Below are 15805 nucleotides of genomic sequence, written 5' to 3'. Positions count from 1 at the left end.
ATTTTAGTAAGTCCCAAGAAAGCACATTCAAATTTAGCAATTCAGAACACACTGTTCAAGTTCAAGTTGTTTACAAATTAGATTTGTTTGACAGTTATCATTGTTTACTTCAAAATACTAGGTAACTTCTGCGTGCCTCGTAGTGAAAGAAATAAGACTGGAATATCTAAAGAACAGTATCTGTGAAACTATTAGTATTATTATAGCAAGTCACAGGAAATCCATTATATAAATTGCAATCTAGCTATTCAAAATAATCTAAGATTTTGTTTATATATTTGTTAAATTGTTTACTTGGTAACTTGTGAGTGCCTTGTAGTGAAATTTTACAAATAAGAATGTGGAGTATCTAAAGAATAGTATCTGTGAAACTATTATTATAGTAAGGAGGCCCATTAAAATCTAGCTAGTCAGAATGATCTAAGTTTTTGTTTATATTTGTTGAATTGTTTACTTGGTAACTAGTGGATACCCCCCAGTGCAATCACAAACAAGAATGTGGAGTATCCTGGACATGATGGAATTGTTATTGCAGTGGAAGATGTGGGTGGGCCTGGAATGTGGGGAATGAGAGGAATAAAATCTGCATATCAAGGCTATCAGTCACCCATGGATGAGTCATAGGTGCATGTCTGGATGTGGGGAGCCGGGTAACCGTTCTACAGGAGCTCCCTGCAGCTGGTGTCTCTACAGTGTTGGTACTAGTGGTAGTGTTGCCTTGTCGATTAGCTTAGCCAGTAAATCGGTTTGTCAGTTTTTGGTGTTTGCAACAGCACTAACTTACTTGAAAGGGTTGCTGGAAAGCTAGGGTGCGTGAAAAAGGCCTGTGCATACTTAGACTGGGTGGCATCACACCCAAAACTGGCCCAGAGTGAATGGTTACCAGTCTAGGATGTGGGTCAATTGAGGACAGTACATTCTTCCAGACAATGTCTTGCAGGGCTCATAATTATTTTTTTTGGCAACACCTCAGAGGCAGAGCCAACAAGCCACTTGTACTTGCCTGTCCTAGTAATGAAATGTACCAAGCAAAAAGCAGTAGACAAACAACCCTTTCTGTGAAAAAGAGCAAGGTAGTGCTTCTGTTCAGGAAAGTATAACTACACTATAGAAAAACATAAATGTACCAGTAGTTAAGATATGAAATTATGACATTGTTCCTATACTTCAATGAAAAAAAAAGTATTTACATTTACAGTAATTTTAATTCAGAATTATTGTCTAGTGATGGTACATTGCTGGGCCCCACTCTTGTGTTGCTGTTTATGTTGTTATTGATTCAGTGTGACCTACTTAGGCACTGATGACTAATGTGAAGGATACCAACTGCTGAGTGGTTGGTTCGTCATCAAACTTATGAGGGAGGTTTCATTTATGGATCTAGATTCTAGAACAGTGCAAAAAGAAAACTTAATTTTATGCAAAATATGTACCATAAGATTTTATGAAAAATATGTACCATAAGATTTGTATGTTTTCAGATAGTGATTTGTGTATTTAAAATGCTTAAGGTACCCTTGTTGAATGTAAAAAAAAATCTAACCTTACCTCCTCGTGTAGAAAAAATTACCTAAAACAAAGTAGCTGCAACCAGTCATGCAATATGCTAGGACAATATCAATGGTATTAGGTACACTTGATTACACATTATGATTTCATAATAAAATTCAAGCAGTTTTGTTTGTTAAAATTTATACTTTCAAACCACATGTTGTACTGTGGTAGTTTTGTTCCTTGTTTTTATTTTGCTGCTTTAGTTCTGTTTGCACATGTGTTTCTGACAGAAATTCTAACTTCCTAGTTCTGCTGCAATGTGAACTTGATGGTTACATAAAAGGTAGTATAAACTTCCTTTCAGGAAATTCAGGGAAAGAACAGTATTAAGATCTCAGAGAGAGTATAGAATATAACTTTATTCCACAACAGCTGTAAAGTATACAATATGTGGCAACTTGTACATACAAAACATTAATCATTAACGTTACTACATGAGTTAGTAATATCTACAAAATCTAAGAAACTAATTTTATACGAATTGTAATAGTATAAACAAGCTAGCGTTATGTACTGCTTCAGGACAGTATGATATTGTATCGTTTTTTAAAGGAGTTGTATATGAATTGACTGACATAGGCAGATATAATATCAACAGGACATGATAGTAACATAGGAAACATTTCTGTCTTGGTATGAGGTAACATTGTATCAGACTTGCATTTAATAGACTGTCAATTTTTGTCTCTCTGTATCATAAGTTGGACAATCCATTATAGATGACCCTATACACAAGTAACCTTTGACCCTACCTTGACCTGTCAGTCAGAAATGTGTAACATTTTTGCTGCCCATGTTGGGAATTTGTGACATAACTGGTGTGTTACAATAACATGTACAACATAACAACCATAAAATTTACGTGCCCAGCCATATCAACTTCTCAGACATCAGACATATAGTGTTTCCCTATATAATAGCTCTGTTCTCTAAACTTTCACGTCTCTCTATAGATACACATAGATACTTCTGAAATCCCAGTGTAGAATACTGTAAATGCATTTAAGTTAGCGGGCATTTACTTAAGCGGTAGAGGGAAAATGGAGAGTTTGCGGTGGTTTTAAGTTCGCGGTAGCACCATAGACAGTACTCACATACTTTAATGGAAAAATGTTTTGTTATTTTAAGTTCACTGTGAAGCGGCCACCGCAAAAACTGTGAACATAAAACCACCGCGAACATTTCTGCATTTACGGTATATCTCTAGTACAGGGCAAGGTTATCTTTTAACCTTGAAAGTTGTATGTAACACCAACATTTAACCAATACAGTACATATTTAGTGCCAAAAGCTTTGCTGACTTTTTCTCTGAGAGATTTTATTACTTGTAACATATCCTTTACCTTATCTATTATATTTATCTCAGTTAAGTATAATTATTGAAGTTGTTTTAAAGATATATCTTTATTGTAGTTGTCAATACTGCAGTTGTAAATTTTATGATTTTTTTGTTGCAGTCGTACTTTGTGACAGACTATGACCCGACGATAGAAGACTCCTACACAAAGCAGTGTGTTATAGATGATGAGGTGGCCAGATTAGACAGTAAGTCCTCTCTTTTCAATGTTCCAGTGTTTCAGCCAGCCTGAAATTGTTTTCTGTCCCCTTGATTTTCAATGGAAATCCTGTCGAAGACGCGATGACCCTTTGGGGGTTTGGAAATGTAAACCCTTTAAAATGCTATTTCCTTTATTTTGAGGCGCAAATTTTGCTTGTAGACTTAGCTTCATTCAATATCTTTATATGCTGATTTTTGTCCGTCACAGGACAGAATGGGCAAAATTTTTGTCCATCCCCAGTAGTCAAAGGACGGAAGGACGGATGCTGGCTAGAACCCTGAATTGTTCCATCTTTATACGAGATAGATCTATTGTCAATTTTGTAAATTTATGTAAAGTTAGATAGCTTAAGAATGTTTTGAGTTGTATTTTTTTCGTCTGATTTTTTGTTGTTGTTTATTTTAAACAGTTCTGGACACAGCAGGTCAAGAGGTATGTTGGATTGTTTGTTCTAGTATTTATGATAAACTGGTCATCAGTCTAAATTGAAATGTAATTTCCAACACAAAACAGTTGGACTATTCCAAATTTAGTTTAGCCTAACTCGAGTCTTGGTCAAGGATTGAGTATATACTGCCTTTGTGACATTGTGTTATGAATATAAACCACATGACTTGGTGAGCAAGGTTAGTAAGGTGTACAGGTACAAAAACATTTTTTTTTCTTGTTGGACCAGTCTGGAACAACCGGGCCTAAAAAAAAATCTGTGTTGACCAATGCTTGATGCCATGACTGTGAAAAGTAACTAGTATCAAAATCTCACTTATAGAAAAATCTTACTTGCTCAATTGAGCAATTAAGGTAGGACGTGCACTTGCCTGTTCGGCACTTTCACTTGCCTGGGACAATCAGACTAGTGGACTTGTCCAACCCTGTATCCTACAGGTTGGAAGCAGCTAAAGACTGGACTCCAGGCTAGTTTGACTTACATTATATTGAACTGTATTGAACTGTCTGTCTGTAGGAATTCAGTGCCATGAGGGAACAGTACATGAGGACAGGAGAAGGGTTTGTGCTGGTCTTCTCTGTAACAGATAGAGGAAGGTAAGTTGGACTGGATACAGCAATTTTCAATACAGTCAAACTTGACTAAAACTAGTAAGAGGACCACTCGTGCAATCCAGCAGTGTTCTTATAAAGGAGTGTGACAAGACGCAAGGCAAGACAGACATGGGTTTCAATGTTCACGCAGATTTTACAGAGATTTCCTGCCATTAATCATTAAAGATCGATGTTGTTGCTACACCCTTAAAAGTGAGGTGATTATCTTCGGCAATATTTTGATTGCCAAAATGCAAATCAATTTAACCGGGATTTCCCGCGAGTTATTAAAAATCAAATTAACTATTGCTACACCCTTGAAAATGGCGCGGCCGTCTTCAGCAATATATTTTGGTTGCATGTTGCAGACTAGGGGTCGTTGCGGTTGCTATATGCAAATGGTTGCCTTCGTCAAGTCGCTTAATGCTTGTGTCCATGGAGGAAAATTTCAGGATTGTCAAAAAGTGGTTGTCTTGGGGCAATGGTAGTCTTGTGCTTTTGAAGAAACTTTTGTCAACGAGAATGTCTGCATTGTTGGAGGATGATTTTTGCTCAGTAACTTTGTCATATGAAATGTCTTAAATGCACTTCTCCACCTCTGCTTAGGATGACTGCCTTACCATTGCTGTATCTGTTCATTTTCTTGCCACCACAGTTTCGATGAAGTGTACAAGTTTCACCGTCAGATCCTGAGGGTGAAAGACAGAGACGAGTTCCCCATGTTACTGGTGGGCAACAAGGCAGACCTGGATCCAAAGAGAGTGGTGAGTGCAAAACCTTGATAGATCAGCCAATGAGAGATTAACAATTAGATGTTTGACCAATGAGAAAGCTTCATCAAGTTGGTAAGTAAATGTTCAACCAATGAGAGACTGACAATTAGGGGTTTGACCAATCAGATAGCTTTGAGGAGGCCGTGGCCTGGCTGCAGTGCTGGCACGGAACAATATGATGATGATGATAGCTTAATCGGGTTGGTTAGTCATAGGAAACAAAATACACAGTAAAAGCTGTTCCCATTGGATTTACTATCTAATTGACCAGCTGTCTGACCAATTAGAATCAGTTATACAGACATAAACTATACGAAGCTGAAGCTACCAATCAAAGTGCAGAACACACTTCATGATCATTAGAGTTGAAATGTGCTTTGACATCAATGGAAAATGTTTTTGAAGGATCGGACATCACATTGCAAATGTTGTTGAAGGACTGGGCATGCCATTACTAACTAGCTGTCTTTTGATCAGGTTGTTAACAGGTTGTTAACTAGATACCTAACTAGTTGACTGCTAACCAAGTTATTAACCTTGTGTTAACTAGGTTTCTCAAGAGGAAGGTCAGGAGCTGGCCAGGCAGCTGAGGGTGGGATATCTGGAGGCCAGCGCCAAAACCCGCTTGAACGTAGACCAAGCATTCCACGAACTTGTTAGAATAGTCAGGTAAGCTTTTTTTTTTTCAAGTGAATGTTGGTTTCAGTTTCTGTCTTTTCGCACAACTGGTAAGCTTGCTTTTGCCATAACACCCCAGTTTTGTACAATATAAAAGTAAAAGCCATGTAGGGATAGACCCCTATTCTTTTTTGACAAGTGTGGTGGGATCTCCAACATGCTCCAAGTGTAGTTCCTTCCAAACACAAGATCTTTTTCAAAGTCCTATCCAATGCTAGACACTTATTTTCACCTGAGTAAAATGAGAAAATAGGAGAAAAGGGCCTTTCAAGGGGTTCAAACCCAGAACCTTTAGATTCTTAGGTTACAGGTTTCTAGACAACCCACAAGACCACCTTGCCTCTGCTGTCATCCTAAGACAGGCTTTTCAGAACTACAAATGTATGACTTTTCAAATGAACTATTTAGAAAAGTATTACCTAGAAAACTTTGCATTCGAAGATGTTGGGTAGTGACTAGGGGTGGGTACTGGTACAGTGTCGGTGCAAAACCGTTTTTCTTGTTGGACTGGTCTGGAAAAACTGGACCTGAAAAAAATCAGTGGACCAGATTTTGGACCGATTGAAAAATGAACAGATTTTACCGGCAGGCATTCATGTGTTTGGGGGCTTAGCGTGGATGTCGGGTGAGGGACACAGCTGGAACTAAACTCACGGCTTCTAGTTTCAGAGGCAGGGCCGCTAACCACTGGACTAGGCACGCTGCGGATAAAGTATAGCTAAATATCTTGTTTTTACTTCTTAGGAAATTCCGAGCAGAGGAGTGTCCGCCAGTAGATGAAACCAAGCAAAAGAAGAAAAGGAAATGTACCATCTTGTGAGACGCAGTGAACGGGCAACCCGCCGCGTTCACAACCTACAAGTACATAGTGTATCAATAAAAGAAAAAAATCTGACTTTTTTTAAATATGCAGATATTATGACGCTAACATCAGGAAGAAGACTTTTAACTAATCGTAAGAGAATAGCTAGGGACAGTAGACAGTTATAGCCATTTTAATGAATATCTTTTAGATTTTTAAAAAGTTATTAGAAAGCAAAGCAGCCTCTTAATTACCTAAACTATGTTGCCATTCAAATTTGTCTGGCAAAAAACTAGTGTAAACCTACGCAATGGTTTAACGTCTAATTTGTAAAGTTCTATGTACATGTATTATGTTTCTGTTTAGGTATGCATGTAGCTTTCAGATTAATAAGTACTCTCAAGTCCTCAACTTTTGCATTCAAAAGTTTTTTGATCACCATACACACATGACTGATTTTACGTGTTTACCCCAATATGACAATATCTTTTACACAAAGGTTTTGCTCATTGCTACTCAATATTGGGATGGAAAAATCAGTTTATATACATTATCAGTTGGCATGTACATACCGTAAATGATGAAACTTTTCTGCTGGTTTTATTTTGGTTAAATTTTTCTCGTTAAATTCGTTGCACTGCATTTTCAGGGCATTTCAACTACTCGGCACAACAGAATTGTTTCTACAGCAAATTGTAAAAAAAAACTTCCTTTAATATCCCACTGCAAAATAAAACCACAGCGAAAGTAAACAAATTTACAGAAGGTTGGGAACAATCTCACTTTTAACTAAGGCCTTCAAATTCTACAGTGTTTCATGATGTTGAAATGTGATTGAAGGTTACACACAAAACAAGGGCCAGCAACTCATTTTAACAAACAGAGTAAGGGTCCTACACACTAGTAATGTTTCGGGCTAGTTTAAACAGTCCTACTTCTAAAGTCCTGTAGGCATCTGTGTGAAAGCCAAATATCTCTACCTTATGAAAGTAAAAATATGCAGATTTGAGAGAAGGTTGTCCTTTCAAATCATGTGAAAATTTGACATTTTCATACCATTTTATTGCAATGTTGGTATAATATCATTATAGCAAGTTTGTAGATGTTTTCAGACTCAGTGAAACTGTGATTTTTTTAGAGGATGAAAGCAGTTGTAAAAGAATGAGACTGTATTTTGGCTTATTTCCAACAAACAAGATGCAAGCAAAACATTGTTTCTACCAGTTGTGTACACTTAGAGGTAGATTTTGCTGTTTTTGGAAAATTTTGTTCATGGCAAGTTATTCTCAGCCTTACACCCATGCGCAAAGATTGTAATACTTGAGATTCTGCAAAATGGTATGAAAAAAATTCTGCCAAAAGTGTCAACACTAAATGTGCAAAAGCTGGTACTATATACTGTACATGTATTTTGGAATCATTTTTTGTCAGAATAGCCAATAGTCTTAGTCATGTTTTCTTTTCTTGGTGACCAGCAGTTAATGTTGTGTGATATTGCAGTGGCACTCAGATATGCACTCAACACAATAGGCTAGTTCAGAGTTAGAAACGTCCATGCACAGTGTGGTGTAAGTGTTGAAGGCCCCTGGCTAGGGCCGTGGCTTACAACATATTACCCATGGTGCAGCATTCTGTGCATGTGCACTTCCAGCAGTGTCCTGGCTTATTCCATAAGTAAGAAAAGAAAGAACATTTAGTGATTTGTGTTTTCTTCATTATGTGATGTTGGAGCAAGCTAGAAGCTTTCAGACGTGGCTTACTTCCCTTGTGTTAAGAAATCACTGTGTGCACTATAATGGGTATGTGGAAATTGTTCATTCTGACAACTTGAGGTCTGTTTCGACCTGTATTTTCAAAGTGTGCCACTCAATTCAGACAAAATATCACCTTTGTATTATGTAAATCAATGATAATTTTACAGTGTTTTGGTTGTAATATGCAAGACCCGAACAGCAAACTTGTTACAAAGTATATGTTGTATGTATAGATGCATAGACGTCTTTACCAACTACTTGATCCATTTATGCCCACAGCTTTCAATTAAGATAGGATGTGTTCAAGCCATGTATAGAGGAAAAAGCATGTAACGTGTGTCAATATGTTATTGAATGCTACAACAGACCAACAACTGCCATAATTATTAAAAATTTAATCTTGCCGTAATCTGGTATAAGATACTTGATTTAAAATCACGACTGTATACTTATGATTGGTGGAAACCCTGCGTAAATGCCCCAGCTGCAATATAGCTACTGTTGTGTGGCCAGAGTTTTGGCAACTCTTGAGCATTTTACGTGGAGCATTTTACAGAAAGATAATATTGTCTCTGACTTTTAGGACATTCACTGCAACTACAATACAATAAGCTAGTTCATTCTTTAGAATACACATGTGATTGTAATGCATTGTGGGAAGTTTTTCAGAGTCCCAGGCAGTTCCGTATGTATTGCCTTTAACATTAGTTACCCACAATTCACCACACTGCACATGCCCATTTCAAACTATGAACCAGCTTATTAAATGAGTTGACACAATGTGCTCTACAGACTACTTGTAGTGAACAACTGGAAATTTTCTTTGTACAAACCGTTTCCTATTGCCATAAAGATATAATTTGTTTATCTAGCCCATGTTCTAACCCAATCATGTTGATTTTAGATATCAGCTCCCATTCTGTTTATTTAATAATGAACTGATGACACACATACTGTACTTACTGAAGTTTGTAGAGTTTGTATGTTCAAAGATGATTGCAACATAGTGCTTGTATTTTTATGATGGCTGATTATGCTTTGCCTAAGAAGACTTTTGAAAGAGAAGAAGTAGAATGTATTGCAAGAATCCAATTGAGCCATTTCCATCAACAGGTAGAAATGTAAAGCTATTTGATGGACATACAGCCACTCTCTCATTGGTCAAATCTCTAATTGCTATGTTGTGATTGGTTGAACTGTGTAATCCTGATAGGAAGTTGATATCCAGAACTTCCCAGTATATATCTCCAAGCAGATGCAAGGATGGAAAGTCTGAACATTTTCTGCCCGGGCAACTTACTGGCAATCCACCACTCCAAACATTTTCCACCTTAACATCTGCTTGGAGATTTTGCATGTATTAAAAATCATTGTTTTTATGTTATGTCTAGCAATGCTATGTCCTACATACATTGCTATTTTCTCTTGTAAATTCTTGCAAGGCAACTACTACAATGTTCCCTGAAAAAGTAGCATATGTTGCAGTTGTATCTTTGAACGTAATCAAACTGATTTTTTATATTTTTTCAGTTGTAATAGGTATTGGCTGCACACTAGATATCACTGTACTTTTGTTTTCACAAACCTATCTTCACAGACCCATTTTCTTTGTAGTAACTGTTTTGAAGAAGTGGTTTATTGTAGTTTGTTTTGTAGGCTGGGTCACTCGAGTTTAAACCGCTAAGTTGAAGACCTTTGAGAAATGAAAAGAAGTCTGGACATGTATCAAGCATGGTCTGGACAAAAACTGTTTACAAGGTCTTCACCTTTGACCCTTCACCTTTGCACTGGTTTATCAGCTATCCTAACTTCTAGTAACACCATTCAATGTAATGTTTTGTTTTGTTTTATCGATGGAACTTAAAGAGACCCCTTGTTAAATTATGAGTAGCAAATTTGATTTAACTATCGGGGTATCCAACAATTAACATGCCTAGCAGTGATAATTAAGTTTGGTCATAGGAGGACCAAAAAGTTGCGGTAGCACCCTTGTCTCAGAGCAATTTTTGTACAGCTGTGGCCGTTTGTTAAAGCAGTAAGTGCCACACTATGCAATGATGACCCAGAACTGAAGCCTTGTACAGTGAACTAACCCTAGAGAGTAATGGTCAAGCTTGGCTTCGTAAAATTGTAACTTTGCAGTAAGAATAAAGAGACTCTTACTTTTTGTATTTGTCTGTGTGTGGTTTGGTCAGTGTTCAGGGCCATCACGATGTATCATGGTAAACGTATTTGTTGCCTTCTACGATGATACTAGCATCAAATTTCCGATTATCGTACATATATGATTATGGATTGAGCACCAGTATTACTTATGCAGGTAGCTTGCCAAAAAAGTGAAAAGTGCCGAAAATGTTTCCGTTTTTTGTGGAGGTTTTGGTTATATCACTGGAGACCTTGTATGTGTTGTTTGTTATGATGATGCTTACAGTTGCTTTTCATAGTACCCACATTTTTACTTGCTTGAATCATGTTAGCGGTACCTATTTGCGAATCGTCTGTCGTAACGGAAGGAACAGTGTTGGTTGCGAGGCTGCCTGCCATGATTCCAACGGTAGTGGACAATACACCAGCTGGAGGTTGGTAGTTCTGTGGTAAAAACGCGATTGCAGGCGTGGCTATGCCCTTTACACCAAACAGGCTGCCGCTGATGTACGGATCTGTTTGTTTTACTGATATTGGTGATCCCTTCACTTCACATGTACTCGTGTATTTCTAAGCTGAGGTAGTCCAAGGAAATCCCAGGATTACATGGCATGAGGTTTCCTAATCCTTTTCTGCGTTTTCAATCAAACACTCGTTGAATACACGTGTGTCAATCTCCCTGCTTTGATCTGAGTAGTTGTAAGAATAACGTTGTAAGTTCTAATACCTCTTCACACCCACGAGAGATAACCCCTTGGCGATGATTGTCTACATGGATTTTCATCGATGATTGTCTACATGGATTTTCATCGATGATTGTCTACATGGATTTTCATCGATGATTGTCTACATGGATTTTCATCGATGATTGTCTACATGGATTTTCATCGATGATTGTCTACATGGATTTTCATCGATGATTGTCTACATGGATTTTCATCGATGATTGTCTACATGGATTTTCATCGATGATTGTCTACATGGATTTTCATCGATGATTGTCTACATGGATTTTCATCGATGATTGTCTACATGGATTTTCATCGATGATTGTCTACATGGATTTTCATCGATGATTGTCTACATGGATTTTCATCGATGATTGTCTACATGGATTTTCCTTTGAGGTATGTGCATTTGATGCGTTTGAAATAGGAAACAAAACAGCTTTCAAAGTGCAAGTTGTGTCAGGAGGCGCTGCGATGAATACACTTGTGGCAAAGGCAACCACCATCTCCGTCGTTGGCTTTAAGTCGATGTGAATCTAACGAATAGTTACAGTATCACCGAGAATGTGTCACACTATACTGTATATATACCATACGGCCAAGTAATTGTTTAGCATAGTGATGTAATTCCATGACACTACAGATTTCTTCAGTAGCGGTTCTTTCAAGACAAAAATCTAAAGCGTCACAAATATTACTGCAAAGAATGAGGGACCAGATTATCAACGGTGGCATTTTCTAGCAAATGGAACAAAAAAAGTTAACGTTGCAGCACTCAAGCCACTGGTAAATCCGATAGTCTGAAGGAAAAAAAGACAAAATCAGAGTAAACAATCATCGGGTAACGTTAATTGCACGTGGGCGTCTAAGAGTAAGTGTTTTCGCCATTTTCCTCTGAACTGTTCGGATCAAACCAGAGGGATATAGGCTTGGGTGTGTCAATCAAATATTATGTTGCAAAGGTACATGTATTAAGAAAGCAGACAGAAGGATTACGAATCCTCATCCGATGTGATCCTACGCCTACGATACACTTTGACCACGATTCTTCTTAGATCTTGCATTACCTTCTTCAGAAAAGGCAAAGACAAGTGAATGGAAGACATCAACAACATCAGAAAAACTTCAAACAGATCAGGGGGTCAGCGACAACCTGTTTGATGTAAGAGGCATAAAATGCCAGGAGATCTCATTTCTACCTCAGAACCACCTCTAGCTGGGGTATCGTCCACAGCTGTCGGATTCATGGCAGACGACCTCGCATCTAACGCCGTACTCTCTGCCTCTGCCGCCGCAGGCGATTCAACAATATGTAACGTTAACATGTTTCGAGCTAGTCAAAATGTGGGTAACATGAAAAGCATTTGCAGGCCATCATCTGACGGTGGTGTCAACCCCTGCATTCAGCCGTATGCTGTCGGATATCTAGATTATGAAGATGATTCTTGTTACAAAGAAAAACGTGGAGACAACCCTTGTGTTCAGGCGTATGCTGTCGAATATCAAGATGATGATGATGATGATGATGACAAAGACTGGTTTGATGACAAACCTACAAAACGTAATGACAACCCCTGCATCCAGCAATATGCTATTGGCTATAAAGACGTTGATAATAACGATGAGAAACCTACAAGACGTGATGACAACCCTGGACACAAAGAAAAACGTGGAGACAACCTCTACATCCAGCCGTATGCTGTCGGATATCAAGATGATGATGATGATGATGATTACGAAGAGAAACCTCCAGAACTTGATACAGAGGACCCCTGCATCCAGCCATATGCTATTGGTTACAAAGATGATTCTGGTTACAAAGAAAAACGTGGAGACAACCCCTGTATCCAGCCGTACGCTGTCGGATATCAAGATGATGATACTTTTTACTTTGACAAACCTACAAAACGGGAAGACAACCCCTGCATCCAGCCGTATGCTACCGGATATCAAGATTATGATGATGGTGAGTGCGTTGAAAAGTCCAAAAAATCTGATGCTGCAGCTGTCAATGAACAAGCTTCACTGCCAATGCATATTGATATCGATACCCGTAGTCCCATCTACTCGCAGGATGCTGAGAACAACAGTTCCATCAACCAACAATATGACGTGACAACTAATCCGATCTTTCCGCTAATCGTTGGGAAGCCCAATCCGATTTACCCGCAAAATACTGAGCAAAGCAGTTCGATCTACCAGCAAAACATCGGGAACTCTAATCTGACGGACGACTCAAACACTGCCCCTAAACTCACCAGGACAGCTGACTGTGATGACAACCCCTGCATCCAGCCATATGCTGTTGGATACCAGGAAGAAGATGATGATGGCAACAAGCAACCAAAACGTGATCATGAAAACCCTTGCATCCAGCCATATGCTGTTGGATACCAGGGAGAAAATGATGATGATGGCAACAAACACCCAAAACATGATTACAACCCCTGTTTCCAGCCATATGCTGTCAGATACCAGGAAGATAATGATGACAGCAAAAAACACCCAAAACCAGGTCCTGCAGCTCTCCATGTCGATATTCAACCATACGCTGTTGCATACATGTGCCAGGAGGACGTTTCGGTTGTTGTGTCAAGTTCAGACGTGACGCAAACAAAGCAGCCATTTCAGAAAGTGGAAACGTTTTCAAAAAGCAGCAATGACATCCCAAATAACGTTGCAGGACCTGGGATCTCCAAGGATACTACTGGAGCTTTAAGGTCACTTAAGAAACGCCATGCCTTGGTTATGAATCCGATGTACGGGCAACATGCACTGAACCCCAATCCGATGGCAAACGTTCAACAACAAACAGCATGCGGTAAGATATGTCTGTTACAACATATGGAGTATTTTCGCTTCTTCAGCCTTTCCTGAATGACCTACTTTATCAACAACTAATTTATGAAACTCAAATTAATGAAAAATGGCACTGACAAAGAAGCTTTGAAGACAGCAGTTCAATTCTGATTTAGTTTCATCACATTGTTTACCGATTTTCTTTGTTTTCTAACAATTTCCCCTTTATTTCCCATAGAAATAACATTGAAATGGAAGTCTGTCCTAACGTTTACCGTAACGTATACTTTTTTCAGGATGCAGATATGTTCGCTTAGCGGCGGTCTTGATCACAACTATCGTCTTGTCGTCAGTGTTAATCAGTGGCATGGTCTTTGGGATATTATACAGTTCCCAGGACATTCAAACGGTAAGCTTCTACCATCGTTCTATTGAGGTTTTTTTATCTCTACAGAAACACGTGACTGTGTTCAATGCCTTTCCCTTCATTACACGAGAAATAACAAACTAACAGCATTAAATCGGTCTTCTCTTACAGAAACCATTTGCCAACGAATCTTTCTGGACAACAACACAGCCGTCGATTTCGATTAGCTCAAAAGGTAACTTAATTATTAAGTTCATTGTTTTACATGCTTGGTTGCTTGGTTGGTTTTCTAGGTAAATGGTTGATTTTTCACTGCTTCGACGCATATTCATTCTGACCTTGCATATGAACATATATTACTTTTACACATATTTGAACACCGACTGTGAAGAGCTAAACTTGTACATTTTTCTGCAGAGATCTACAATGGAAACATGAAATGGGAAACCACAAGGAAGACCACGCAGTCGGTGACGTTTCACAGCTCACAAGGTAACGTCTTTTGATTGTTTAGAGAGAGAGGCGCAGAATAAATGAATCCCTGCTTTCTATCACTGATTATGCTGCCTTTATGATTTGTGACCTGCTACCATCATTTTAACTCACACAACCTGTGGACTCGCCCACTGCTGTAGTATTTGCACAAACATGTGTGAACCAGGGCTACGTATACCGAAACGGAGATGGATATTTGAACACCGGCTGTGAAGAGCTAAACTTGTGCATTTTCCGGACGGTTTCAAAGAGTGAATTCATGTACAATTGCAATAACTTTCATGCAGAGACCTACGATGGGAACATGAAATGGGAAACCACGCAGACTGTGACGTTTCACAGCTCACAAGGTAACGTCTTTTGATTGGTTAGAGAGAGAGGCGCTTTCTATCACTGATGTCAGAAATCAATTAAAGTTTAAAAGTTTTTAATTGATTACTAGGACAGCTCTAAACGCATCCATAATTCCAATGCAGCACAAGCTACGACGCATTACAAATGCACATTCCATTCTTGGACCTTTTTTTTACTTAATGGTCACCGCGTAACAAGACCTGAAGGCCACTCAAGGTTACGGGTTACATGATTGTAACCTTCGCAAATTTTTAATCGCTGAATAATATGATGTGAGGTAAACCTGTGTACAAGGGTGCTCACCGATCTGATATCTGTTTCAAAGAGTTCCAATGAATGTATCACTTCATGCAGGTGCCTACACACGGAAATGGGAGAAGATCATTTTCGGTGGTATAGGACAGGACCGGGGAAAATTTATGTTCATCTACGGGGTGGCTGTATCTCCTGACAACGAGATATTTGTGACCGATTCAGGCAACAAACGAGTACAAGTCTTCAATATGGACGGGGCCTTCCTTCGTCTTTTCCCAACGGTAGTTCCAGGTGACAGTGGGAAAAAAACGATGAACCCTTCTGATGTTGCCATCGACGGAGATGGCAATTTGTGGGTGACTTTAAGCGAAAAAATAGGTTTATACGATGATAATACTCATACTGTGTGTGTAGTGCAGTACGATTGGAATGGAACAGCACTGAGCACGTTCGAAACGCAACCTTCTGAATGGCTCCCTATGATTGACGTTTTCGTGACAA

At 38.7% G+C, this 15805-nt stretch overlaps 2 protein-coding genes across 2 annotated transcripts in view; both read left to right on the top strand.

Moving 5' to 3' along the window:
* LOC118406358 (ras-related protein R-Ras2-like) overlaps window positions 1–10332 on the top strand; it is an 11864-nt gene extending 1532 nt beyond the window's left edge. Inside the window, exons 2-7 of the mRNA XM_035806323.1 lie at window positions 3012–3099; window positions 3523–3545; window positions 4078–4157; window positions 4810–4918; window positions 5478–5596; window positions 6350–10332. Of these exons, the coding sequence (XP_035662216.1) occupies window positions 3012–3099; window positions 3523–3545; window positions 4078–4157; window positions 4810–4918; window positions 5478–5596; window positions 6350–6425 (495 nt within the window). The 3' untranslated portion in view covers window positions 6426–10332. The remainder of the gene's footprint in view (window positions 1–3011; window positions 3100–3522; window positions 3546–4077; window positions 4158–4809; window positions 4919–5477; window positions 5597–6349) is intronic.
* Window positions 10333–12210: 1878 nt separating this feature from the next.
* LOC118406518 overlaps window positions 12211–15805 on the top strand; it is a 5887-nt gene continuing 2292 nt past the window's right edge. The window contains exons 1-6 of the mRNA XM_035806580.1: window positions 12211–13855; window positions 14130–14242; window positions 14372–14435; window positions 14618–14692; window positions 14983–15045; window positions 15404–15798. Of these exons, the coding sequence (XP_035662473.1) occupies window positions 12211–13855; window positions 14130–14242; window positions 14372–14435; window positions 14618–14692; window positions 14983–15045; window positions 15404–15798 (2355 nt within the window). The remainder of the gene's footprint in view (window positions 13856–14129; window positions 14243–14371; window positions 14436–14617; window positions 14693–14982; window positions 15046–15403; window positions 15799–15805) is intronic.

Source organism: Branchiostoma floridae, chromosome 19 (genome assembly GCF_000003815.2).
Source record: "Branchiostoma floridae strain S238N-H82 chromosome 19, Bfl_VNyyK, whole genome shotgun sequence".
In the NCBI taxonomy this organism is placed as follows: domain Eukaryota; kingdom Metazoa; phylum Chordata; class Leptocardii; order Amphioxiformes; family Branchiostomatidae; genus Branchiostoma; species Branchiostoma floridae.
The sequence above is the reverse complement of the archived record's forward strand: the minus strand, read 5'-3'. Positions and strand labels throughout refer to the sequence as shown.